At 43.1% G+C, this 26,056-nt stretch overlaps 1 protein-coding gene and 1 non-coding gene across 6 annotated transcripts in view; both read left to right on the top strand.

The window, feature by feature from the left end:
- The first annotated feature begins 2,246 nt into the window (after positions 1-2,246).
- On the top strand, positions 2,247-2,398 carry LOC120516204. The gene has a single exon (XR_005630799.1). It is a non-coding gene; the product is annotated as a 5.8S ribosomal RNA (ribosomal RNA).
- Positions 2,399-14,341: 11,943 nt separating this feature from the next.
- Positions 14,342-26,056, top strand: part of LOC120516048 (protein cordon-bleu-like) — a 246,527-nt gene continuing 234,812 nt past the window's right edge. The window contains exons 1-2 of one of the 5 annotated variants that reach the window (XM_039737483.1): positions 14,342-14,445; positions 14,980-15,170. In XM_039737483.1, coding sequence (XP_039593417.1) covers positions 15,127-15,170 — 44 coding nt within the window. In that variant the 5' untranslated portion in view covers positions 14,342-14,445; positions 14,980-15,126. Of the gene's footprint in view, positions 14,446-14,503; positions 14,524-14,679; positions 14,752-14,976; positions 15,171-26,056 lie in introns of those variants that run through there. The other 4 variants (XM_039737487.1, XM_039737484.1, XM_039737486.1 and 1 more) reach the window with 4 other exon arrangements.

Genomic DNA, 26,056 nt, shown 5'->3' with positions numbered 1-26,056 from the left:
AGACAGGCAGGCAGTTCCTCCAGGAGAGCTGGACAGGGCCCCTCGTAGAAGGTCCTTAACCCATCAGCAGGACCCACCAGTATCTGCTCCTTTAGGTAAAGGAGGAACAGGATGAGCACTGGCAGAGGCTACAAAATGACCTCCAGCAGGCAGGCAGGCCACTGGTGTGAATGTCTCTGACCAAACAATCAGAAACAGACTTCATGAGGGTGGCCTGAGGGCCCAACGTCATCTAGTGAGCCCTGTGCTCACTGCCCGCCCAGCAGCATGGAGCTTGATTGGCATTTGCCATAGAATACCAGAATTGGCAGGTCCACCACTGGCGGGTGCCCTGTGCTTTTCACAGACGAGAGCAGGTTCACCCTGAGTACATGCTACAGACGTGAAAGGGTCTGGAGAAGCCGTGGAGAACGTTATGCTGCCTGTAACATCGTTCAGAATGACCGCTTTGAGGGGGGTCAGTGATGGTCAGAAGAAGGCATATCCATCAAGGGACTCACAGACCTCTACAGGCTAGACAACGGCACCTTCACTGCCATTAGGTATCGGGATGAAATCCTTGGACCCATTGTCAGACCCTATGCTGGTGCAGTGGATCCTGGGTTCCTCCAATGCCCGGCCTCATGTGGAGTGAGGATAAAGGAATTGATGCCATTGACTGTGTCCCCCACCCCCCCCACCAGATTCCCACACGCTCACGCGCCTGACCTCAATCCACATTATGATCGGTCCATCCGATGCCTCATCCTGTCCAGGGGCTCAGTGATGCCCTGGTCCAGATCTAGGAGGAGATCCCCCAGGACACCATCCGTTGTCTCATTAGGAGGTTTATTTTAGTGATGAATGGAGTTGGATGCTGATGCCTTAATTAAGACATTTTTTGGACAGTCAGTGTGCCAAGGCCATTTGGATTCAGATAGTACTGGGACCCCCTTTCACTTTCTGAAGTATATTTAATTTACAGTATACAGATAAGTGTGTCATTCTCACCCATCCATCTACAATCAGTAACCCACAGTGACAAAGTAAGAACCTGTTTTCAGAAATGTTTACAAATTTAGTCAAAATCAGAAACTGAAATCTCTCTTTCTTAGAAGTACTCAGACGTTTTGCTGTTGCACTCCAAATTGGGCTCCGGTGCCTCCTGTTTGCTTCCATTCTCCTGGAGATGTGCTTATGTGTGCTCTGCCCGCTTTGGAGCCCACAACACCGAGTCAATGGGCAGGAAGGGGGCTAATGAGGGTTCAATGCCCCCCAGTTCACAATATCATCCATAGATGTGGAAAAGTCTCTGAAGGATAAACCCCTAGAAGACAAATGGCCCAGATAACATCACTGGATGTGCACTCGAAGCTTGTGCTTCAGCCCTGGCTGATGTTCTGGCACACATATTTAACCTCTCCCTTATGAAGCTACAGACCCCGCTTGCTACAAAACAAGCACCATTACTCCACTGCCAAAAAGGGGCAAAGCTAACTGTCTGATTGACTACCAGCCCATTGCTTTGACTCCTATAGTGATGAAATGCGTCGAGAGAATCATTATGAGCCACATTCCGGCATTCATACCCGGCTGACACAATGGACCCCCTAAAGTTTGTTCACAGACACAGCACACCAGTTCTTACACACCTGAAGAACAAAGACTGCTACGCCCAACTGCTGTTTATTGATTATAGCTTGTAACACTGTGATGCCATCTAGGCTCACCAACAAGCTCGCCACTCCAGATGTGCCACCTACTCTCTAGAACTGGGTCCTGGACTTTCTAACAGGCAGACCCCAGTGAATCAGGCTGGGGGACAAGATTTCCAAAATGATAACCATAAATACAGGAACTCCACAAGGATATGTTTCCAGGCCCCTCTTCACTCCTGACCGTGTCGCTTCCCAGCATAGCACCAGCATTGTGACATTTTTGTGGAAGATACCACCGCCATCGGTCTGATTTGTGGGGTGACGGGTCGGCGTGCAGGAGGGAGGTGGCTGACCTTGTCAAGTGGTGTCTGGACAGTAATAGGAAAGAGATGATTATTGACACCCAGAGACACAGAGAGGTCAGCACCCACCACTGTACACTGGAGGTGGTAGGAAGTGGCCACATTTACATCTCGTGGCATAAACATCTCTGAGGATCTCACTTGGACCTACATTATGTTGTCAAAAGTGTGTTCCTCCTTTGTTGGGCCTTTCGACACGTCGCTCGTTTTCCCAAAACGAGTCAAACAGAGAGAGAGAGAAAGAGACTACTCTTGGCGGTGGATCACTCGGCTCGTGAGTCGATGAAGAGCGCAGCCAGCTGCGTGAATTAATGTGAATTGCAGGACACATTGAACATCGACACTTCGACGCACCTTGCGGCCCCGGGTCCCTCCCGGGCCACGCCTGTCTGAGGGTCGCCTTTCCGATCCCCCACCACTAAATCATTGAATTCAGGTGTTCCAATCACTTCCATGGCCCCAGGTGTATAAAATCAAGCAGACAGCTTCTACAAACATTTGTGAAAGAACGGGTCGCTCTCAGGAGTTCCGTGAATTCAAGCCTGGTACCGTGATAGGATGCCACCTGTGCAAGAAGTCCATTCATGACATTTCCTCGCTACTAAATATTCCACAGTCAACTGTTAGTGGTGTTATAACAAAGTGGAAGCAATTGGGAACAACAGCAACTCAGCCACAAAATGGTAGGCCACGTCAAACCACAGAGTGGAGACAGCGCATGCTGAGGTGGGCAGAAGTCGTCAACTTTCTGCAGAGTCAATAGCTACAGACCTCCAAAAGCTCAAGAACAGTGCAGCGTAGAGAGAGCTTCATGGAATGGGGTCGCCAAGCCTGACATCACCAAGTGCAACGCAAAGCGTCGGATGCAGTGGTGTAAAGCCCACCGCCCAGCACTGACGTGTCCTCTGGAGAGACGAATCACACAATGCGATGGACCAGTCTGGCCAGGACAACGGGACTCGCCTGACTGCACTGTGCCAAGTGTAAAGTTTGGTGGAGGGGGGATTATGGTGTGGGGTTGGGCTTGGCCCCTTAGTTCCAGTGAAAGGAACTCTTAATGCTTCAGCATACACATCCATTTTGGACAATGTTAAGTTTGGGGTTGGCATCTTCCTGTTCCAACATGAAGCAAGGTCTATAAAGAAATGGAGGAGCGAGTTTGGTGTGGAGGAACTTGACTGGTGTGCACAGAACCCTGATAGACCACCTTTGGGATGAATTCGAGCGGAGACTGTGAGCAAGCCTGGCCTTCTCGTCCAACATTCAGTGACTGACCTCACAAATGCTCTCCTGGTCCCAAATTCCCATAAACACACTCCTACACCATCTGGAAAGCCTTCCCAGAAGATCTGAAGCTATTAGAGCTGCAAAGGGTGGGCCACCTCCATAATAAAACCTGTGTGTGAAGAAGGGGATATCAATTAAAGTTCATGTGGGTGTAAAGGCAGGCGTCCCAATACTTTTGGCAATATAGAGTGTATCATCTGCAGAGATAATGGAACTTGTCGAAAGGACAACCTTCTCAGCAGAACTCCATCAATCAGGCACTAGACGGAAGCCACTCTTGAGTAAAAGGCAACCTTTGTCTTGGACTCTTAGAGCATGAGGAGAAAGATTTCTCTCCTCTGGAGTCTCAGTTTGGATACGAGCGTGAAAATATGCACAGAAAAGTGCATATGACAAAAAAAAATAAGATTGTGTAGATCATGTCTGCAAAATTTACCTTTATAAATCACAATCACTTTACAAATGTGCGTACGTGAAACACCTTGAACACCAGTAGGTCGCCACGCTTTAATAACCATACATGGGCTATGTCAGGGGTCTCCAACCTTTTTTCCTCTGAGATCTACTTTTTCAAAATGAAAATAGCCGAGAGCTACTCAAGTTTTCTAACCTTTATTCTCGTCGCTTATTGAATAAGCTTGTTTTGCCTGAACATTTACAAAATGTTGGTGTCCACAATTCACATTTTGCATTAAACATCACAAAAAATATTGAGTTCACCTGCAAGTGCATTTTGTACATCTGTATGCATTTTCTAGCGTATCTCACACTATTGAATTAAAACATGAATGCTGTCAAAACAAAACAATGCAATTCCAAATCCACAGATCTGACTTCTTCATTTGTCATTTTGTCACATGTCACTGTGTCACTTTCTTCACAGGTCCAGTCGCATGTGTGATGTGTTTTTTAGTTAGTCAGATGACTGGCACTGAGGTGTCTGGTGGAGTGGAGCCACTCAGGGTCACTCTTATGGAGTCATTTCAATGTTCGTCTGTCAGTCGTGTTCTGAACTTTGATTTCATGAAATTCATGTCAGACTCACAGAGGTATGGAGACCCAAACAAAGCAGACATTTGCAGAGCTGCTTGGTAAAGATTCTGTTGAAGAAATGCTGAGAATGCTAGTGAGACGTAACTGCTCATTATTTTGAAGGTTTACTAATATACAGTATAACATATAACATCCAATGTCTCTCTGTCTGTATGTCTGTCCACTTTAAACGAGAGAACTACTTAACTACTTTACTTAAGATCAGGTTTTTTTCTATAACTTGCTTGAATATTCCAGTTGGTTTTACGATTTCTCTCATTTCACTATGTATCACAGTTCACCTGCGGTACCAATTTATTTGTGCGAAAACACGCAACAGGCTTTCCTCATTCATTCGCCAGCTTCGAGGTGTGGTCCTTAACTCCGCTTAGCTAGCGAACGAGAGAACAATTGAATTCAACTTTGTTTGACATTTAAAATAAAGTGTTACTGAGGTCTTGATGAGTTTCAGTCCGGATATTCTCTTAAGTGTCTGCCACATTGAAAAGAGAGGTTGCAGTTCAGATTGTGGATCGAGATTTTGTGTTAAAAGGATCGTGATATGATTTTTTGGAAAGATCGCCCACACCAAATTTGACTAATCAAGCTTTCAAATGTATGTAGGATTCATTAACCCTTTGGCGAGCTACTTGGAAAGGGGTTCTGAGCTACTGGTAGCTTGCGAGCGACGTGTTGGAGACCCCCGGACTATGTTAATGAACCTTATACATATGCAATCACCGCCCATTCCCGACGCATCCAGCCAACACCATTTGAGGAGCCATGGCATTAAAAGATAGCAAACGATTCACCAATCAAATAACAGAACTTGCTAGAGCCCCGCCCTCCTACCTTTGATGAGTGAAAGTAGCAATTTTCATTTCAGGGCTTATTTCATGCTGCATGTGCGTCACTGAAATACTCATCATTGAAGAAATAATTCAACAAAAACATATGCCATGACACATTTAATTATTTATACTCACATTTAGTGTTGTTGGCATTTATTTATTGCCACATTTCACACAACTTTTATTTATTTACTAGGCTCACCCGCCTTTTAAGGCGACCGATTTTTAAGTTGACCACTTCTTAAGAAAATTCAATATGCAGATCAATTTGATATTTTATACAAACTCATTAATTTGGTTATATTTCATTCGAGTGGTATTACTTTAATACTCGTAGTTTCTGTTATTTTTGTGATGAAATTTTAACTTTTTTTCTATATTGAGGTCGCCCTTTTGAACCCCCCTGATATTTACTACGCGGTGAGGCATTTGTACTCCATCAACATGAATTATTTCCAGAGACATCATTTTGTCTATTTTTCCAGCGCATCGTGCACAAAAGCAAGGGAACGATGGGAGCACCAGAACTCTGCTCACATCATGTCGCCTGCACCGCAAGCTGCAAGTAGTAAGTCTGTGATAAGCGGAATACCGCTACGCTTTCCACTCACGGGACGGAAGGACAATCCCGATCGCTTTTATATAGTAAGAAAGAAGAAGAAGATATCGCACAGTCTGGAGTAGAAAAGCATCTTTTACCTTGAAAAACGAAACTACAAATCCCATCGTGCATTGCAAAATGGACGGGGCGTGTGTGAAACTCCGCGCCTGCGTAGCACTCACAGGACAAAAGGACACCCGACCGCTTTTATATAGAAGGATTTTATTTGGTCCAAAGTTTTCCTTCATAAGTTCCAATGTGTTTTCTAAAATGGCCCCTGAGACAGACGTAGCTATAAATAATCGAAAGTCCCCCTCAACACCCTCAAATTGTAAATTCTACCCTCCTCATTTTGCTCCCCCTCGTCCAGGCCCCTCGCTTGTGTCTCTGGGTTTCTATGTTCAGGTGTGGCACTGATGACTCCCCTCAAAGTAAAGTGGGTGAGTCACAGGTGTCATTTACAGCTTTGCCTTGGGCAGTAAAAATGGCGGAGCTGGCCCTTCCTCTAACTGATCCAATTGTTTAAAGGAGAAGTTTGATATTTTTCAACTCAAAACTTATTACACCACAAACATGGTATATATGCATTTGACATATGGAATTGTGTTCTAAGGTTCAATGTTATCTATAAAATAAAAAAAATGTAAGAAATACATAGTCAGTCTTGATTTTATACATTGAACCCTATGGCAAATGTGGCGTAAAGCAGAGGAACTCGCCAAATACGTCCATTTTTCAAGGCAAGACAGTTGTTGAATGTTGGTCTGAGTCTAGTAATCACACACACATTGTAGCATCACTTATCCAAGTCATTTTTGAAAACACCAATATTATAAGATGCAGCCATTTTAATAGAAGACGCCACCTCAGCACTTGTTGTTTTCCGCAATAACCTTTCACCCTCTCTGGGGGCAGGGTTTCCTCTCGAAAGACCAAATCACAGTAAAATGTTCTTGCCACACAAGCAAATAGAAAACGTATCCTTACCTCAAGAGAGAAAGTACCAGGAATAAGCGACAAAATGAGTATTTCCAAATCTCTTTTGTGGTCACAAACATGTTGGAAATGTGGAAAGCATGTTTTTCTTTTATTGAAACACAAAGAGGACGAAATTCAGTAAGTTTTTACATTTTTATTTTCCGTCTGAGCCTCATACCCCATAGGGTTCATTGTAAAATGTCTAATGTGTCTTTTTTAAATTATAGAAAACACTTAACCTTAGAAGACAATTAATAATGAAGAAATAAATTTGACTTGAAAAATACCAAACTTGTCCTTTAATTTGCTGTTTTTTTCTTTTCATTCTGCATTTAGCATTGAGCAGTAGAATTAGATTTACAGTCATATGTGAATCTCCACATTTCTTACTTGTGCCATAGTTTTCAGTTCATAACACAATTTATGCAATTAATTCTTTTGTGTTTTACATTTTTTATTATTTTTGACCACTTTGCAGGGATCTGCCTTCACTTTGAAATTAACCCTTTAAACTCAGCCCTATTGTTTTGAACCCGCTGGTGGGGCTGAAAATTAATGCAAAATTCTTTTAAAAAACATTCTAAATTTGCCCAATTCCTCATTGCTATAATTAGAATACAGAGTTCTGCCGTTACAATGCTGTATAACATATCCCGATACCACATTGCAATGTCTTATATTGCAGCCAGGGTTCAAATCCTTTATTTATATCTATCCATCCATTATTCAACCCACTATATCCTAACTACAGGGTCGCGGGGGTCTGCTGGAGCCAATCCCAGCCAACACAGGGCACAAGGCAGGAAACAAACCCTGGGCAGGGCACCAGGATAGATAGATAGATAGATAGATAGATAGATAGATAGATAGATAGATAGGATATGATAGATAGATAGATAGATAGATAGATAGATAGATAGATAGATAGATAGATAGATAGATAGATAGATAGATAGATAGATAGATAGATAGATAGATGTGAAAGGCACTATATTCTACATTAAGAAAGCACGGAGGCACGATTTTACATTTATAAGACATTTAGAAATATTTTTTGCTATTGATTTAAATGTTTAACTCTGTTGTGTTGATTTCATTATATTTTTGCCCTCTTTCTGTGCAGTTTGCTCCCTTCATTGTATGTTAATAATGATAATTAAAAACGAGCAGAGCAGACACGAATGCAAACCACACGGAATAATCAAAGGCTGCAACTACTTTAGTGTCAGACCCACTCATTAGTAAATAATGGATTAATTGAACAATTATAACACAGAATGAAAATCAAGATGAAAGTATTGTTAAAAAAGAAAAAAAATACATTATTCTCATATAACTGCTTGGTACATTTTAATATTTCTAATTTCTACATTGTTCCCAAAACATAGAATCTTGGAAATCACAGCTTACTTAATTAGCCCAGGAGTCCAATGAAAAACAGGAGCTGTTGGAACAAAAACCTGCAGCCACAGGGGGTCCATAGGACCGACATTGAGCACCCCTGTCCTAGAGAGTGGGTGAATGTGCTAGTGTGCTTTTGTGATTTTTTGTTTTTGTATTTTTCTGGATTCCTGACCTTTTTTTTGCTCTTTTTTCTGGCCGTTCTTTAGATTCTGCAGTGGGACTTGGTTGCTTTTGGAATTGCCTTTTGCGGGCATAGAATGCCTTTTGTGCTCTTTGAAGCTTCACATTGTCACAGAGCTTTTGTCAAATTCATCGATCTTACATTTGCTTCTCTAACTAGCCTCCTTAGCATCCCTGGGGCAACTGTATAGACACATCTCGTGTAAGCTTTAGACCTGTGGATTACTCGGGCTGTAACAGTGCCAACAGCACTAGTGTCGAGCATTGCTTGGGAAATGGTAAAATGGTATGGGCGTGTCTGGCATAAGCGACAGGCCAGAATGTTACCTGTGCAAAGGTGCAGACGCGTTGTGAATTTCCCCTTGGGATTAATAAAGTATCTATCTATCTATCTATCATATAGTGCCTTTCATATCTATCTATCTATCTATCATATAGTGCCTTTCACATTATCTGTCTATCTATCATATAGTGCCTTTCATATCTATCTATCTATCTATCTATCTATCATATAGTGCCTTTCATATCTATCTATCTATCTGTCTATCTATCATATAGTGCCTTTCTATCTATCTATCTATCTATCTATCTATCTATCTATCTATCCTCTCCTAGCTTCATAATGGTGTCTTGTAAGAAACGTTTTTCAGCAGCCCAGGTGTTGCACGCTTTTGACAGGGATACAAGCAGTGATGATGAAGTGAATCTGAAATTGAAACGGACAGTAAAATTGAAAGCAAGTCTAATGAATCTGAACGTGACGCTCGTGTTGATCACGCATGTGCAGTGTGCTGTTCAAAAGATGATCATTCTGGAAAGAAAATCCGCGAGGAATTATGCTAGTATTGGTCCCAACTTTGATTGGCCGATTGTGTATTTCACTCTACTTCAAGATATACATGTACCACACAAATGACACATTTTGACAGTATATACAGTATTAGCATTATTTTTATAATGATTATTATATTCATTATTATTATTATTATTGTATCATTATACACTCTACACTTCTGACTTTGCACTTTTAGTGATCTGCATGTTTTATGGAGGCTCGATCAGATTTAATACATATGTCATTTTCCAAGCCAAAAATTGCAACGCTTTTTATGTTTATTTAAGAAAAAAATGTAATGGTAAGGAGGCTAGCTGGGGTTTTATAGTGCTATCCCCCTCTACTGATCATTTACGGAAGTGTTCTTCCCTGATTGTGATAACATTTTTTTTTTCCTTTCTTCCCTTAAAGATGGCCGCATTTTGTATCACAGCAACACCTGCCCCCAACACACATACATGATTTAGGTGAGAGGTGCTTCGACTTTCACGTGACACCAAAATCCACTCTTTTTTGTCAAGATGTTTTTGAATTTTGCAACTTTTGATGTTGTCATTTCAATACGCAGTGTAATTTCTTTACCAGCTATATGTATTCTGGCCGATACAATGCCAGGGGTCTTTAATAATGGATATATCTGAAGTGGATACTTATTAGAAAACACTAAATGTGGGGAAAAAGAAACCTGTTTTTTTTATTTGTACTGCTTCCAAACAGTTAACCCAGCCACCACAGGGGATGCACAAGCCAGTGTGTTTCTTCGTGCCGCTCCGAAGCCCAGATAAATGGGGAGGGTTATGTCAGGAAGGGCATCTGGTGTAAATTTTGCCAAATCAATATGCGGACAACAATACAAATTTCCATGCCGGATCGGAACGACCGCCACCAGTACTGTTAGCCAACAGGGTGCTGGCGGAAATTGGGCTACTGTTGGCCGAAGAAGAAAGAGGAGAAGAAGAGGGGGGGAGACGTGTCTGGAGGCAGGAGGAGAGGAGGAAAGTAAAGAGAGTGGAACTGAGGGTAGGAACTTTGAATGTTGGCAGTATGACTGGTAAGGGGAGAGAGTTAGCAGATATGATGGAGAGAAGGAAGGTTGATATATTGTGCGTGCAAGAGACTAAATGGAAGGGGAGTAAGGCCAGGTGGATTGGAGGTGGATTCAAATTGTTCTATCATGGTGTGGATGGGAGGAGAAATGAGTAGGGTTATTCTGAAGGAACAGTATGTCAAGAGTGTTTTGGAGGTGAAAAGAGTGTCAGGCAGAGTAATGATTATGAAGCTGGAAATTGGAGGTGTGATGATGAATGTTGTTAGTGCATATGTACCACAAGTTGGGTGTGCAATGGATGAGAACGAAGATTTTTGGAGTGAGTTGGATGAAGTGATGAGCAGTGTACCCAAGGGACAGAAGGTGGTGATTGGACCGGATTTCAATGGACATGTTGGTGAAGGGAACAGAGGAGACGAAGAGGTGATGGGTAGGTATGGTGTCAAGGAGAGGAATGAAGAAGGTCAGAGGATAGTGGATTTTGCCAAAAGGATGGACATGGCTGTGGTGAATACGTATTTTAAGAAGAGGGAGGAACATAGGGTTACATACAAGAGTGGAGGAAGATGCACACAGGTAGATTACATCCTATGCAGAAGAGTTGATCTGAAGGAGATTGAAGACTGCAAAGTGGTGGCAGGGGAAAGTGTAGTTAAGCAGCATAGGATGGTGGTCTGTAGGATGACTTGGAGATCAAGAAGAGGAAGAGAGTGAGGGCAGAGCCAAGGATCAAATGGTGGAAGTTGAAAAGGAAGACTGCAAGGTTGAGTTTAGGGAGGAGGTGAGACAGGCACTGGGTGGCAGTGAAGAGTTACCAGACAGCTGGGAAACTACAGCAGATGTAGTAAGGGTGACAGCAAGAAGGGTGCTTGGTGTGACATCTGGACAGAGGAAGGAGGAAAAGGAAACCTGGTGGTGGAATGAGGAAATACAGGAGAGTATACAGAGGAAGAGGATGGCAAAGAAGAAGTGGGATAGTCAGAGAGATGCAGAAAGTAGACAAGAGTACAAGGAGATAAGGCACAAGGTGAAGAGAGAGGTGGCAAAGGCTAAAGAAAAGGCATATGATGAGTTGTATGAGAGGTTGGACACTAAGGAGGAGAAAAGGACCAGTGGCTAGACAGAGGGACTGAGCTGGGAAAGATGTGCAGCAGGTTAGGGTGATAAAGGATAAAGATGGAAACGTACTCACAAGCGAGGAGAGTGTGTTGAGCAGATGGAAAGAGTACTTTGAGAGGCTGATGAATGAAGAGAACGAGAGAGAGAAGAGGTTGGATGATGTGGAGATAGTGAATCAGGAAGTGCAACAGATTAGCAAGGAGGAAGTAAGGACAGCTATGAAGAGGATGAAAATGGAAAGCCGTTGGTCCAGATGACATACCTATGGAAGCATGGAGGTGTTTAGGAGAGATGGCAGTGGAGTTTTTAACCAGATTGTTTAATGGAATCTTGGAAAGTGAGAGGATGCCTGAGGAGTGGAGAAGAAGTGTACTGGTGCCGATATTTAAGAATAAGGGGGATGTGCAGGACTGCAGTAACTACAGGGGGATAAAATTGATGAGCCACAGCATGAAGTTATGGGAAAAGTAGTGGAAGCTAGGTTAAGAAGTGAGGTGATGATTAGTGAGCAGCAGTATGGTTTCATGCCAAGAAAGAGCACCACAGATGCAATGTTTGCTCTGAGGATGTTGATGGAGAAGTTTAGAGAAGGCCAGAAGGAGTTGCATTGCGTCTTTGTGGACCTGGAGAAAGCATATGACAGGGTGACAAGAGAGGAGCTGTGGTATTGTATGAGGAAGTCGGGAGTGGTAGAGAAGTACATAAGAGTTGTACAGGATATGTATGAGGGAAGTGTGACAGTGGTGAGGTCTGCAGTAGGAGTGATGGATGCATTCAAGTTGGAGGTGAGATTACATCAGGGATCGGCTCTGAGCCCTTTCTTATTTGCAATGGTGATGGACAGGTTGACAGATGAGATTAGACAGGAGTCCCCGTGGACTGTGATGTTTGCTGATGACATTGTGATCTGTAGCGAGTAGGGAGCAGGTTGAGGAGACCCTGGAGAGGTGGAGATATGCTCTAGAGAGGAGAGGAATGAAGGTCAGTAGGAACAAGACAGAATACATGTGTGTAAATGAGAGGGAGGTCAGTGGAATGGTGAGGATGCAGGGAGTAGAGTTGGTGAAGGTGGATGAGTTTAAAAACTTGGGATCAACAGTAGAGAGTAATGGGGGTTGTGGAAGAGAGTGAAAGAGAGTGCAGGCAGGGTGGAATGGGTGGAGAAGAGTGTCAGGAGTGATTTGTGACAGACGGGTATCAGCAAGAGTGAAAGGGAAGGTCTACAGGATGGTAGTGAGACCAGCTATGTTATATGGGCTGGAGACAGTGGCACAGGAGACAGAGCTGGAGGTGGCAGAGTTTAAGATGCTAAGGTTTGCATTGAGTTTGACGAGGATGGATAGGACTAGAAATGAGGACATTAGAGGGTCAGCTCAAGTTGGATGGTTGGGAGACAAAGTCAGAGAGGTGAGATTGCGTTAGTTTAGAGATGTGCAGAGGAGAGATGCTGAGTATATTGGGAGTAGGATGATAAGGATAGAGCTGACAGGCAAGAGGAGAAGAGGAAGGCCTAAGAGAAGGTTTATGGAAGTGGTGAGAGATGACATGCAGGTGATGAGTGTGACAGAGCAAGATGACGAGGACAGGAAGATATGGAAGAAGATGATCCGCTCTGGCAACCCCTAACAGGAGCAGCCGAAAGAAGAAGAAGACTGCTTCCAAACAGTTAAACCAGACATATTACTTGTAGAAATATCATACAAAAAAAATCTGATTGATCCTGACACAATCCCTGACATTTTTATAGTGTCATGTCATCTTCTGACTTCCTAAATTCAGACCAGGGTTGAGGCGGATTGAGGTGCCGGAGCCCATCCCAGCTAGCATAGGGCGCAAGTCAGGAACACTCTGGACAGGTTGGTCATTCCATCGCATGGCAAACACACACACACAAAACACAGTAAGGCCAATTTAGTGTCACCAGTCCATCTAACCTGCCTCTCTTTGGACTGTGGGAGGAAACCGGAGCACTCAGAGGAATCGAATGCAGACACAGGTAAAACATGCAAACTCCACTCAGGATGCGAGTCCAGGTCTACAGTTACCAAAAAGTGGCTGCCCTCTTGTACAGTGTTTGGAAGCTTACTCATGTAAATAATAACCTGTAAGGGTCGTTTTTTTGGTAAAAAAAAATAACTTTTCTTTGTGATGTATTCTTCTGCAACAAGTTATGTGCAACCACTGTAAAAATTCTGAAAGAGAAACATCTGACCTTTATTTTGAGGGGCAGAGAATAAATACTGAGGGAAGCATGATGAAGTTATAGCCAGTTAAGTGTCATTTCTTGCAGATCAAAAAGCCAAAATGAAGATCCACTGCGATTCAATGATGTATAACAATAAAATATGAAAACTGAGCTGGTTAATACTTTTTATAGGCACTCAATATGGCTTATCATTTTTTGAAGGTAAAGCTAAGAAAGAACACACAACAGCATAGCCCGAAGCGTAAAGTGTCATGTGAGCCTAAGCGTCACCACATCAAGGTCATAATCTTACAAGCAGTCAGTATTAAAAAAAAGCTTTTAAATAGTCCGATCCTTACTGATAACTTCAGTAAACGAAGTGCAATTAACTGTCACCCATACAAAGACAATCACCTGAGTGACACTAGTTTATAAAGTGTATTCACAAGTACTCGTATATAGTATCTCGCTGACAATGACACATTTTAAAGTAAATAAAGGAGAATGATAACATATGGTGGGTTTAAACATGTGTCTGTTTCACGGATAAAGTGACTGTCGTTAACAGACTCGTTCAACTAAAGCTCACCTTTGATTTCTCTCAGTCTTAGAGCCTAAAATATGATAAAGCCAAACCCCCGTTTAACCCAGGGGTCTGTTGTTTTGAATGCGATGTCGACTGAAAACGAAACGCAACACAATAAAGTTGCCCGCGTCTGCCTGCGGTGTTACTCGGTGTTGCGATGGGAGGAGCGAGCACGACGAGCACGCGCGCACTTCAGTGAGCGAGAGAGAGAGAGAGAGGCTCGCAACAGAGTAACCTCCCAACGGCCGGCGCTGTGATTGACAGGAGGGTGCTGGGCGGGGGCGGGCCAGGGATAAAAGTGGAACAAGGGCACACGCAGACAAACAAGGGACGAGAGAAGGTAGGAAAGCCTTATGTTTGTTTGTTTTACTTGGAAGTAAAAGTAAATGGACGGACATTATGATCGAAGTTATGTCAGGTGAGCGTTGTCGCGGGTACGGTTAAGGGTACGAGTGCAGGCGGTCGGGCGCGCGCTCTAGAGAGGTGGCTGCGCTTTCGCCGCCGTGCGCTGACTGTGAAACAAGTGCGCCTGACATCTGTGCCTTTTTTTTTTACGCGCCGGCGAAATTTCAGAAAGGAAAAGTCTGGGCTGGCTCGACGTTGACGGCTGTCTAGCTGCCAATGGTTGTGTGGCGATATTTTTTTTGTAAGTTACATCTTGTTTTAAGCCATACTATTGAATTCGTTCGGATATTAATAAACGTTACGCTCGATTTATTTTGTAACCTCCCTGTAGTTGTCGAGTGGCAACGTGTACCGTAAGGAATAAAAGAAGCGAATTCATAACGGAGCCGGCTTTAAGATGTCAACAGGGGATCCTTTAGTCCTTTCTCATTCACTTTTGTTGCTTTTCGTTTGATTCTTTTTCAAGCAGCGTTTGGAGATGTAAATCTGCGGGATTCACTCCCAGTCAGAGTTTGAGAAGAAACGAGAATACAAAATAAATAAAGAAGGAAAAAGAAAGAAAGATCGGATGGTTCCAACTTTTCGGGCCGACTTGCCACATTGAGAAGCGTGGAGGATGAACTCCGTGGGAGTCAGCAGTTCCGCGAAGCCGCCCACCGGGTAAGATTATACGCTAACTTTATAGAAATGTGTGATTAAGGGTTTAAATAGAAATGGTCAGCGCCCTGCTTTTTTTTTGGGATGTCTTCTAGCTTCGGATGGACTTTTGTGGCTTTCTATGCGTGCGAACAGCAATGTGAGACATCGTGCGAAATGACGGCAAATCAGTTTATTGCTATATAGCGCCTTACTCACGTGAAGAGGGGCTTTGGGGTTCGGGTCCATAGTCCAGTAGATGAGGAGTTTTTCAAGTTCAGTTCTGTGGCTTCAGGTTTTCCAATCAAGAAGTCATTGTTTAATTAGCCGTCCCTCGCTTTCCTTCTTATTTTGCATTCAGAGAAGTGTGCTAGTGTGAGATTTACATTTATTCGTTTTTTTTCCTCTGCTATAGCTTTAAATGTTTAATTGTGCCTTGTCATTTTTCTTTTTCATTTTCTTTTTTCTGTGAAGGTGCTCTGTTAATTGTATCAGGATACTGACAATTCATGATCAGTGGAGCACACAAAGGTTTAAAATGACGCCGACTGCGAATAGGCAGCAGCTGCTTCAGTATTATCCACTTGCGTAGTTATTAACAGATAGACAGAACTTTATTTGTCCCTGAGGGAAAGTTTTGGCTTTTAACCAAAGGTTATTATAATAAATAAATAAATAGATAAAAATATACACACACACACTACATACCAGAGTAAATAAAGTCACTCTGCTGTCACAGTGAGGCATTATACAGATGTATTGCTGTTGGTATAAAGGAGTCCTGGTTTAATTTCTTGACACACTGCTGCTTAATAATTGTTGTGTCACAGAGAGGATGTGCGGCATTGCTCATAATAGTTTTGTTTTCATGAAATTCTTTCCTCCATTCGGTCCAGATTGTGTCCCATATCCGTTTTGATTTGGTGGGCCCCTCTTGAAGTAATGCTACCAGCACACCACAACGTACAAAATGTTTGTGGCTGTGACAGAGAAGTAGAATATATGAAGGATGCCACTACCCACATTAATGAAATGCTGTCTCCCTAAGTAAAAAGCGCCTGCTTTGCCTTTTCTTCTATTGTTCCTCTGAGTTATGGGACCAGTTCAGCCTGTGGTTGATGTGGACCCCAAAGAACTGGTAGGAGTGCACCACCTATACAACAACAACATTTATTTATATAGCACATTTTCATACAAACAGTAGCTCAAAGTGCTTTACATAATAAAGAATAGAAAAATAAAAGACACAATAAGAAAACAAAATAAATCAACATTAATTAACATCGAATAAGAGTAAGGTTCAATGGCCAGGGGGGACAGAAAAAACTCCAGACGGCTGGAGAAAAAGTAAAATCTGTAGGGATTCCAGACCATGAGACCGCCCAGTCCCCTCTGGGCATTCTACCTAACATAAATGAAACAGTCCTCTTTGGATTTAGGGTTCTCACGGAAGGACTTGATGATGATGGTCACGTAGACTTCTGCCTTTTAATCCATCCATCATTGTTGGAGCATCATGAAGCTTTGAGTAGGTGGAGGTGGCGCAGGCCGGAAAAAGAAACAGAAGAGAGAGTAGGGGTCAGTACGGATTTTAGAGCCACCGTGAATACTTACTCTGTATGTTCAGTTCATCATAATATCAGGATTAAGTTAAATTGAAGTTATAAAAAGACCATGTTACAGTAATGTGTTTTCAGCAGTGTTTTAAACTGCTCCACCGTATCAGCCTGGCGAATTCCTATCGGCAGGCTATTCCAGATTTTAGGTGCATAGCAGCAGAAGGCCGCCCGCCTCACCACTTCTTTTAAGTTTTGTTCTTGGAATTTTAAGGAGACACTCATTTGAGGATCTGAGGTTACGATTTGGAATATAAGGTGTCAGACATTCCAATATATAAGATGGGGCGAGATTATTTAAGGCTTTATAAACCATAAGCAGAATTTTAAAGTCAATTCTGAATGACACAGGTAACCAGTGTAGTGACATCAAAACTCGAGAAATGTGTTCGGATTTTCTTTTCCTAGTTAGGATTCTAGCAGCTGCATTCTGCACTCATTGCAAATGATTTATGTCTTTTTTGGGTAGTCCTGAGAGGAGTGCGTTACAGTAATCTAATCGACTGAAAACAAACGCGTGAACTAATTTCTCAGCATCTTTCAGCGATCTAAGAGGTATACATCCATTCCCTGAATCGTGAGTGAGCATAGTGGCTGTTTGGTGTGTTGAAAGTCATAACCAGTTCCTTGGTTTTGCGGATGTTAAGTTGTAGACAATTCTCAAAGATCTCCCCCTTACGCCTATCCTCTGTCTCTCCCCATGCACCACTTAAGTGCGGGATCATCTGAGAGTTTCTGCAAGCGACATCGTGGTGTAAATTACCAAAGAACAGAATATTAAACAAAGATTAAAAAAAAAAAAAAGTGAATGCGTCTCCATCTAAAACACACACATCTAGTAATCCTTTAGAAGAACCAGTTTGTAACTTCAGGAGTAACACAAGAAAGCACAGAAACTGGCCACTAAGAGAATTGGTTTGGTTGAAAACCTTGAACCCACCAAGACTGAGCTTGGAAGCCCCTGTTGTAGATCAGTGCTTCTCAAAAGAGTGGTCCAGGCAGGAACATGTACCACTGCCAGGTGTTCGTTATCTTTCTTAGAAGAACTTTCTTGAGGCCGCATGAAGCGGCACTAAGACATCAGCCACCGAGCGCCCTGTGTGACTTGCAACCGACTAACGTCTTTTACTGCTACACCACTCCTTCCTGCTCTAATCCCGTGTGGTTTTAGTGATTGCTTCCTCTCTTTTTTTTGACTTTGTTCCTCAAACTCGTTGCCTCTCTCCTTTCGAACCCTTTTTCCTTCAATACACGGGTCCCTTTAGGTTTACACAGTGATTGAAGTTCCATGACAACTACTTTGAAGTTTCAAAGGGGACAACCCCTGGTGCTTGCGGTACTCGATGCTTCACAGGGAACTCCCCAAACTCTTTGACCAAATGTTAAGAGTATCACTCGTAAATCGGTTCAACATCAAGAATCAACTGTGGGCTGCAGCAGTCCTTCAAGTCCACGTGGATGCTGAGGCATGCTGCCCCTGATGTGTTATTGACTTGGACAGCATATAGGCTTAGGCGGATGAAATTTTATGTAAGTAAATGTAAAATATGACATGCAGGAAGAATAAATGTTTACTTTGAATACACATTGGTAGGTCTGAGACTTGAAAGTACAATAGTATATATATTTTTCCATTTGGATCTCCGAAGAATGTGGAAGAGACTGTGGTACAGTGGGTCCATGGCTCAGCAATAGGTGGCCAGTTTTAAATAAATAATCGTGTCCCAAGAAGGTGCAGGTGTGCGTAAGTGCATTTCACTTATCACTTAATTGGGAGATGGCTTGCCGGCTGGCCACGCTGCATTCATGTGTGGAGGCGGGGGGCTCATTCGGCTGCCTCGGTGATGTCTTGGAGGGAACGGCTCCTCGCACCTGCACCCAATTAAACAGGCAGAATAAAGGGGAGCCTGCAAGGGGCAGAGGGGAAAAGGAAGAAAAATGAAAGGAAACCGAAGGAGATGGAGATTGATAGACATTCTACTACCTAGCCAATAATGTTAGACCTTGGTTTAAAAAAAAATTATATAAAATAACAAATATTGTTTGTTTATAGAGACGTACTTGGTTAGTTACCTAGTAGTTCTGATACCTTATGAAGTTTTCTAGTTGAAGGCGGGTAACACAACTAGTTAATCTATCAAAGAAAATTGAAAGTATTTCACTCTGAAAACCAGTCATGGGCTCCTGGATGCTTACAGTGTGAGAGGATAAAGACGATCAAGGGATAGCCTAGTAATTTAGGAGTAAAATCGTTAAGTGTTTCAGTATGCTTTCCGCATTAAAATGCAGCATTTGTGAAATTCTCACTTAGAGGATCTGTACAAAAATTTTTCAAAAACTGGCAGGATCTAATCGATAATATTTTAGAATAAGCATTTCAATTGAGCAAGCAGATTCTCTCCTCTCTTTTTTTTTCTTTTTTTTAATTCCACTAGGGGGCTCTGCCTCCTCCTCGCTTCGCTTGCCCACCCCTGGGTTTTGGTTTACCGGATATACAATTTAAAGAGATTGTTATTCTCCTTGGAATTGTTACATATGCATTATTTTTACTTTTACTCTAAAACTTTAGTAAAAGCAATATTTGGAATTAACTTTTCTTCAAGATCGCATTGAATTTTGATTCCGTGCTTGGACGTACATCATGACAACGCAACATGTAACTGCCTGTGAGTGAATATCGTTCCTTTCTTTCTAATAAATAAAACAACTTTTTTGAATGTTTGTCCATGTTCTTTCTTCTTTGCTTAGTCGTTGACGTGTCATCTACAACGTATAAAATTATTGTCCTGATAAAATTTTATAAGAGCTGAGAGCACAGGAAGTGTGTCTGACAAAAGCATTCACACGACTGAGGTTAGATGAAAATAGTTGTAAGTAGGGAGTGACTTGAAAGAATCTCATGTTAAAAGTCTCCATCTCACGGAACTTCATACCGCACAAACATTTCTGGAATCTTAATTCTCACTGGCAACATGAATTAGATCTACAAGTCTCCGACTTAAAGTTTAAATCCGAACAATGTATTCAATCACTTTTCTCTGTTCCGTTATTTCACCGAGTAATTTCCGTTTTTTTGCACTAGTGCGATCTTTCCTGTCCTTTTTTTGAGACTTTCGAATTTTCATACTTCCATTATATCTAACCTGCTCTGTGTGTGTACTGCACCAACATTTTTGAATTCTTTGACATTCTACTTTGTCATCTACTCTTTGTTTTATTTCCGACCCCAGGCCTGGTTAAATCTCTTGGCACAAAGACTCGCCTCGCGGGACGTATAAGTGTCTCTCCGAGAAAATCACATCTCATCCTTCCAAGTTTTTTTTTTTTTTTTTCCTTTTTTATAATAGAGATTTATTTTTATTCATTTATTGATTTTATCGATTTACTTATTTTTACTAGTTTAAAGTTTTACTATGTTGGCCTAGCTCTCTTTCTCATTTTGATTTGCTTTCAAACCTAGTTTTGTAAAACTTGACTTGCTTGTATGGAGTGTTATTTGATTTTTAATAAAAATCAATAAAATGCTTAAAAAAATATCATTTGTCTTAGAAATTAGCCTGAAGTGTGTGCTGAAATGGTGAGTGAGAGAGAGAGAGAGAGAGAGAGAGTCATCTTGGCGGTAATTGGCTGATGTCCTGTTCTTTCATGTACCCAGTAAGACTTGACAGTTGTCGCGTACACAGAAACTCACAAAAGGGTAAACAGGAATGTATTGGAGTGACACATTTATTTAGGTCGGTTTATTTGGGTATGTAAGCTAATGACACAGTGGAAGTGCCAGGTGATATGTAGACATTTAATACCGCACTGTTATGTCGGCTCCATTGTCTACAAATACGGGCCTCTGCCCTTTGCTCTGTGACCATTCCCTTAACAGACTGCTGTGACTGAGGTGCTCCCTCTTCTTGTTCATGAGGAGAAATAAAAGGACACACAAACAAGCTTCCTCCTGCCTGACTTCTGCCAGAGAGAGGTCCTAGTTGAGGACCAAAATCCTTTACGAGTTTTTCCAATTTCTCTCCCACAACAGTCTTGAGTAGCACAACCCTGTCACAGAGAAATGCCCCCATATATAATAAAATATTGTGGAGGATGGCTGGGGTTCATACCCATCCGGAATGCCGGGAGAGGAGCAGTACCTTCCTCGGCACACAAGAGGGCAGCTGCCCTGGTGGGTGTCAGGGCCAGAGTTTGGAAGCTGAACCCTGTGGGGGCCAGTGCCCACTGCCAGGGGGCGCCTGGACATTTGCAAAGCCCTGGACTGCAGCATTTCTGCCACACCAGGAAGTGCTGCAGGAAGGTCATCAACGAGCACCTTGAGCACATCCGGGTACAATTTTATAAAAGGGGCAGCCTCACTCCATTCAGGGGGCCGGAGTCAGGTGGTAGAATACAGGGCTTGTGGGAGAGGAGAGGAGGTGGCGGAAGAGTAAGGAAAGGAGAAGAAAAGTAAAGTGAAAAGGAACCGAGTTATTAGTTTGTTTGTGATTGTGTGCTGTAGAAGAAAGAAGAGCAAAATTAAAAGTGTGTGCTTTAAGGACATTGTGAGTCTGTGGTGCAGGCTGGCATCTTTCCACAATACACATACTGTATATGGACGGTGTCTGTGGTCCCATAAGGTTATGATTAGGTTTAAAAAATCCCGATCAGAGAACAGAAGATCCCGGACTTAGTGAATTCAACAGCTCTTTGCACGCAACACTTGTATCTGATGTCTCTTGTATACAAAGCGATTGCGCTACCAGTACTTACTATTGTTATTATAATATGAATTTTACCTACTTAGAAGTAATAAAGTTTACCATATAACAGTGTACGCTTCGGCTCGCAGGCAGCAGCACCTAATGTCATGTATTGCACATCTCTGGAGAAGTGTAGGGTTCTCTCCCTGTATTTAGTCCGGACAGATGCTCTATAGTATCCCAAATAGCTTTGCCTGCCACTGTACTGTATATATTATGGTGTGCACAGAACGTATAAGCTTTAGAACACCTCTGCTTTTTCAGGTTTTTATGGAAATGCACACAGTTTAATTGTGACAATGCGGGTTCGCTTCGGGCTCCCATCCGTCCGCTGGGAGCTCTAAAACCCGACACTGTCGGTAATGTCGCCGAGATGAGCTGACAAATGAGGACAATTCTCTAATGAAGCCAGGAGGTATTACCAAAAGTGCCAATGTGCTTTTATTTTAAAACGACAAACAAACAAAGTGCAGTGCATCTCGGTTTCAATCAATAATCCACAAAAGCAAGTGTCCAGTGGGATAAAAACAATAAATTAATCTGATAAAACCTGAGGTTAAAAATGCAGTCTTGCTCTTCCCGGGCTTAGCCCACCTCCGTCTCTCATTCTCCCCGGCTCACCCTTTGCTCCCACAGCCGGCGGAGACCCAACAGCAACGAGCTCCTTTGGGCCGACCTCCATCTTGGCTTCCATTAAGGACATCACTGCCAGAACATCCGAGGTCGGCTCTCCTCTTTTCATCCTTCAGGCTCACGCGGTCGCTCCTCGGATCCCTCGGGAGGACACCTGCCTTGCTCACCCTGCTCCAATAGAACATCCAGTGGGACGAACTATCCCCTAGAACAGGGGTCCTCAATCACGGTCCTGGAGAGCCGCAGTGGCTGCAGGTTTTTGTTCCAACCCAGTTGCTTAATAAAAAGCACTTATTGCTAAAGTAACACTTCTGCTTCACTTTAGTGATTTTGAGCCCTTATTGCTTAATTTTGTCTTAAACGGCTATTTTAATTGCTCCTTATTATCAATAACATGCAAATGACAAGAGAGAGCAGCATTTCTCCATTTAGCTTATTTACATTTACACCTGTGTGTATTTATCTGCACTATTGGGTTTAATTAAATACTTGGAAGAAAAATGAAGAGAAAAAAGTGAAGGACTGAGAATTACTCGTCCATTTTAGCCTTCAAATCATTTGCATGATAGAAAGGGAAAGAAAATCTAGGATATGAGAATGACCTGACAGCAGAGTTAATTTAATTTCATAGCTTGTTAGTGCTTTATTGGCAAGAATTGCTTTCTGATTAAGCAACCAGGTCAGAACAAAAACCTGCAGCCACTGCGGCGCTCCAGGACTGGGATTGAGGACCCCTGCCCGAGAGCGCCATAACCTAACGCTCCTTTGCAGGGGCCCAGCTTGTGCTGTCACCTCCTTACAGGTTGCCACATCATAACTGCTAAAATGGCTCTTTCGCATACTTTTGACCTCCCTTTTTTTTTTCTTCACCTCAATCGATCTATCACTCCATCTCAAGTTCTCCATCTATCTCCCCCTTTTCTGTTGTCTTCTCTCCATTTCCTTTTTTCCCCCCTACTAGCCGCCTCGCGCTTCTATTTATGATGGGGATGTGGTTCACCTGTGGTAATCGGCCAGCTCCAATTACGGATGCAGATGTCTCCTGTGCACTTAAGCAAGGACCGCCCGCATCACAAATCACCCCGGGATCCACTTCATCCACACACCAACACCTCCCATCGCTAAGCCGCGAGTGCGGCCCTTTTGACATGAGCTGTGGACCCGCTATACCACATTAATGTCTTTAATGTTTCATGAAATCAAGGCATAGAATAAATAAACAATGGCAAAAGTAAAGGAATCATGAAGTGTACTTCAAATATGTGATTCATCCAAGTAGCCACCTTTTGCTGATAAACACACGTGGTGTCCTTTCTTTAAGGGAAATCCAAATACTGGTCAGATAGATCTTCCTACCACTGTTGCAGAAGTTCCCACAAATATGTTGCCCTTTGTAGGTTGCTTTCTTTTCACCCTTCTGTCCAGTTCATCCCTTACGAACTCTGGAGACTGTGCTGGCCAGTCCATGTTTTGAATGTTTTCTTTTAACTTCAGCTCTGACATAGCCTTGAGGTTTGTTTCGGCCCATTGTCTTGCTGTAGGATGAACCCCTGACCTACTAGACACAGACCAGAAGGCATTGTGTGGTGCTGCAAAATGCTGTGGTAACTCTTTAAATTTAGAATTCCAGTCACATTGTGCAAGACACCAACTCTGCCTCCAGCGAAAGAACCCCAGACCATCACACTTCCATCCAGCATGTTTGCTAGTTGGTGTCCCACACTGAGGAACTGTCCCTACCCCAGCTCCGCAGTGTACAGACGCCCTGCGCGATGAACCAATAGATTTCAAGCTTTGATCCATCGCTCCATAAGACTTCCAGTCCACAACCAGTATTTCAAGGCCCTGTGTTGTCCTGTAAAGAATGGCTTTCTTCCTGCCACTCGTCCTGTCAAACCTGCAGCACAAAGTCTCCTCCTCACAGTCCAAACTGACACTTTGCTTTTGTCGACCTGCACTGTTAAGCTGTGCTTGAAGCTGTCGTGCTGTGAGGTGCCTGTGTTCACAGCTGACGACCCTCAAACTCATCCTCCGATTGGCTTGTGACTTTGGCTCTGCCAGATCTCATCCTATCAGAGTTTCTTCCACTTTCCAATTGCCTTTGGATTGTGTTGGGCACCACTGGACTCGCTGGCCGTACTTTGATTTTTTTTTTTTTTTGAATTACTCAAAATGAAAGGCCTACAATTCTAAAGTAATAATGCTATGTCTCATTTAGTTCGTCAATTGTTGTTTTCTTTTGCCATTTTCACTGGAATATTGTCCAAGTAGTAGTAACGGTCTGTTCCAACTCTGCTTGAAGAGAAGGGTTTAAAAGTAATCAACAGAAGTTGGGTACACCTGTGCAAATTGTTTGCTTCAACTCGCAAGGCTTCATTTCCTTTAACTGCTGCAGAATATCTGTAGGTTGTACCCTGTTAGTTGTTCCCTGATGAAGGCCCATTTGTAATATTCTGAAATTTCCTTTTTGTTCGGTTTTTGCATACCTAAACTTTGAATTTTAAACCTCTGGCAGTTTACTGCTGATCGTTTAGCCTTTTTATGTCATTCATATTTAATCAGCTGAAATATTTTGTGTATGTGTGGGTATATTATATTATATTATACTAGCCAACCCGCAGCGTACCATACGCCGCATAATCAGGCCGGTTTTTTAATGATTTTTAAGCACAGGAGAAAATTAACATTTGAAAAATCGGTAATGTAATAAATCAGCAAGAAAAGCAACATTGTAACGATGCACGGAACGAAGCAACACACAATCGTCTGTGCGGCGCTCAGGCGCGGGAGGAGAGGAGAAGGACGTCCACTCCGCTCCCTCCGTCATGCTAGTCTCGTCGATTTTCTCGTTCAGTATACACTGCCTGCTCATGTGCCCACCTCGTCACTCGAGTCGTTGTCATCTTTGCACAGTCCAGATGCACCTGTGACTCGCGTAGACTTTTCATTGCTCTGTGCGGTTTTGGCTGCCTTTCTATATGTAATCCACCAAGACACCCGACCACGGTGGTAGCGAGGTGGGAGGGCGGTGTGTACAAAGTGCAGGAGCATCTAAGAAGACGCATGTTTGTCGCGGATGCGAATTGCTGTATGTAGCGTGTAAAACAGTTTGCTATGGTGCACGCGGTCGTGTGTCGTTACTGACAACTCATTTTTAAAGACTGCTTACTTCATTGTGTATACGACTGTAGGTGAATGAAAAGATGTAACTCTGGAGAGGGCAACATACAATACAGTGTTTTACATGCTGCATACAGCGATTTCACATCCGCGACAAATATGAATCTTCTTAGATGGTGCTGTCGCGTCCACCCATGCTCTCGAAGCACACACACTGCCTGGTCATGTGCCCGGTCGCAAGAGCAACTGACAGAGACCCGGCCACCAAGTCTAAGACCATGGAAAACCCCTCGGGAACTGTTTTACACGCTGCATACATCGATTCACAGCCGTGACATGATTTTTCCTAGATGATCCTGTCATGTCCACCCTCGTTCTCGAAGCACACACCGCCTGGTCATGTGCCCGCTCGCAAGAGAAACTCATGGAGACCCGCCCACCAGCTGCCTGTGTGTGTGCCTCTGTCTGTCTCTGGCCTTGCCTGTGTGAGTGTGTGCGGCTTTCTCTCGCGCTGCCTCTGTGTGAACCGGTCAGGCACAGAGAAGGTCCGCTGGTGAGAGAGCGTCTCGACTGTTGCAGGGCCTGCATTGGTGAAGCAGGTGAGACGGTAATGAAACAGAGACACAGGGCTTATTGGTCATTAAAGACTGTTTCCTTCATTGTGTTTTAAAGGATTGTTTAAGGATCCCATGGGATACCCCTCGCAAACTGTTTTACACGCTGCATATAGCGATTCACTTCCGCGAGAAACATGCCTCTATGAACAGTCAACGTGGCTCAGAAGTGCATGTGGACTCTA

Source organism: Polypterus senegalus, chromosome 15 (assembly GCF_016835505.1).
Source record: "Polypterus senegalus isolate Bchr_013 chromosome 15, ASM1683550v1, whole genome shotgun sequence".
NCBI classification, from domain to species: domain Eukaryota; kingdom Metazoa; phylum Chordata; class Cladistia; order Polypteriformes; family Polypteridae; genus Polypterus; species Polypterus senegalus.
Note: the sequence above shows the minus strand (reverse complement) of the source record. Positions and strands in the feature narration are given on the sequence as shown.